We start from the raw sequence: 2067 nt of genomic DNA on the forward strand, positions 1-2067 counted from the left end.
GCATGAAGTGTGCTGTTTGAATTTTTGGAGTGTTTGAATTTGATGCTTTCTTATCAGTTAGTTACATAGTGCTTAAATTTTAAAGAGCAGGTTATTTTTATATTTGCTTTGAAGTGTTCTAAGCTAGATTCTCGCTTTGACAATGTTTTATCAGCTTTTATATTTGTGTAAAGCTGTAATTTGTTTGAATATTTTTTATTTTTAGTGTCCCACACCATATGCCTTGAGGTACAATAGATCACAAATGACTTTCATTCTTTTTTCTGATAATCATATGTTTGCAATGGAAATACAAAATGAATGATACTGTCATAGCAATTCAAGAGAGGGAATTTTTTCCAAGTCACTGGAAGAGAGCTGAGTATAGAGCCGTGAATAGTACCCTTGTTTTCTCTGCTGCTAAAGATGATGCCGCAACTTGGTGTCCTAATTAATTGTTCATAATTTTGCTTATATTAATGACTAATGAAGACACTGCATTAGGGCACTGTAGACTTTATTAAAAGCTTTACTTACAAGACCTTTCATGCTTTGTTATCAGGCAAGATGCTATGACTTTACTAATTCAGTTAATTGGAAGTCCTTCAGTTACATTGTAATTACCCTCCGTGACTAATTAATTCTGTTCACCTTGTTATCCTATTTAATTTCGGCTCTTCCTGATTGATCTGAAATGAGAAACACTCGCAAGATCAGGTGTAACGAGCATGTCGAGGAGGGAAGTCTGGTCAGGTATTATTTACAAGCAGCCGATTCTTCATTGCTTTTGTGTAATGAGTTCCTTGGACATCAAATCTCTTTATATTTTATCTCATTTTTATCCTGTGATGATGATCATATTTTTTTATGCTGTTGAATTAGTAATGAAAGAGCAGGTTAAGTTGTGGGAATCAGTTAAGTTAGTCTTAAGGTGGAATCTGGTGCAATAAAGTTATCTTTCAATTCTAAGGCTAAAGTAAGTTATACACTTAAGAAATTGAGCCAATGATCCTGGCGGTTGATGGCCAAGAACCTCATAGAACTTCTGCTGTTGCTACTCTTCGTCTCTCAGGTTCACGGGATGCATCATCATCTTGACTCTGATGACGATTCCGACGATGATACAAACTTTTTCCCACAAACCTTTGACAATCCCGTGGTCAAACAGGTTAGCAGCTCCTGGCGAGTATGATTATCGTACTACAGTACTCTAAGGGCCAACAGTGGCTTGTATGCCAACTTATGCTCTCTTATACTCTATACTCTTCTGCAGTGATGCACCTACAGTTCATTGTTATTTTAGTGCCACATGTAGGCAGATAAGATAGTCAGTCTAGACAATATAAAACATATAAATCCAAAAAGATGTGGATTTGGTAATTCAAACATGATAACACTTTAATCATTCTCAAGACAGTCTTCATGATACCAAGGTACCTGAACATAATTCAAAACTTAACACAATGTGTCTGTCCCTTATTTGGTTTCTTTTATTTTGCATGAACACCTTGTTTTGCACATATATGCATGTTAACAAAGCTTATATTTTTTTGTTTTCTTATATGTGAGCAAAGTGTAGAGCCTAAATATTGTTCATTTGTTCATTGTTTCTTAATTAGCTTTATTCTGTTCACGGTAGGAAGCTAGTACTCTAGTTCATTATTTTTCTGCAATAGTGTTATATACCTGTGACTGCTTAGAAGTCCAGTCACAATATGAAAAAAGCTGAACTGAATAATTCCTTGTTGAAATGTACCTGCCACCTGTATATGCTTATCGCTTTATACTCTTTTTCTTTCTCCCTTTTCCCCTTTTGTATCTCCATCCCCAACCCTCCATTGTGATGTGGTGTCATGCAATACTTTAACCCTGCATGCTTAATAGTGGATCCACATGCTTAGTGGTAATTCTACTGCCGGAGAGCATGATTGGGGTTTGGCAACGGTTGAGGCAGACGAGACAGACGAGAGCCCACAAGTCCTGGAGGAAAAGCAGGAGGGAAAAGAGGAAGAAAATGAGGTGGAGGAGAAATGGACCCAGAAACCTGATCATGTATGTAACAGAGACAGACAGACATCTCCAATTTTT

General features: G+C 36.7%; 1 protein-coding gene across 1 annotated transcript in view; it reads left to right on the top strand.

The window, feature by feature from the left end:
- Nucleotides 1-2067, top strand: part of LOC119594718 (serine/threonine-protein phosphatase 6 regulatory subunit 3-A-like) — a gene marked incomplete in the record, with an annotated part of 49082 nt that overhangs the window by 15875 nt on the left and 31140 nt on the right. Inside the window, 1 exon segment of the mRNA XM_037943777.1 lies at nucleotides 1052-1147. Within this exon segment, the coding sequence (XP_037799705.1) occupies nucleotides 1052-1147 (96 nt within the window).

This window comes from Penaeus monodon, chromosome 34 (genome assembly GCF_015228065.2).
Source record: "Penaeus monodon isolate SGIC_2016 chromosome 34, NSTDA_Pmon_1, whole genome shotgun sequence".
In the NCBI taxonomy this organism is placed as follows: domain Eukaryota; kingdom Metazoa; phylum Arthropoda; class Malacostraca; order Decapoda; family Penaeidae; genus Penaeus; species Penaeus monodon.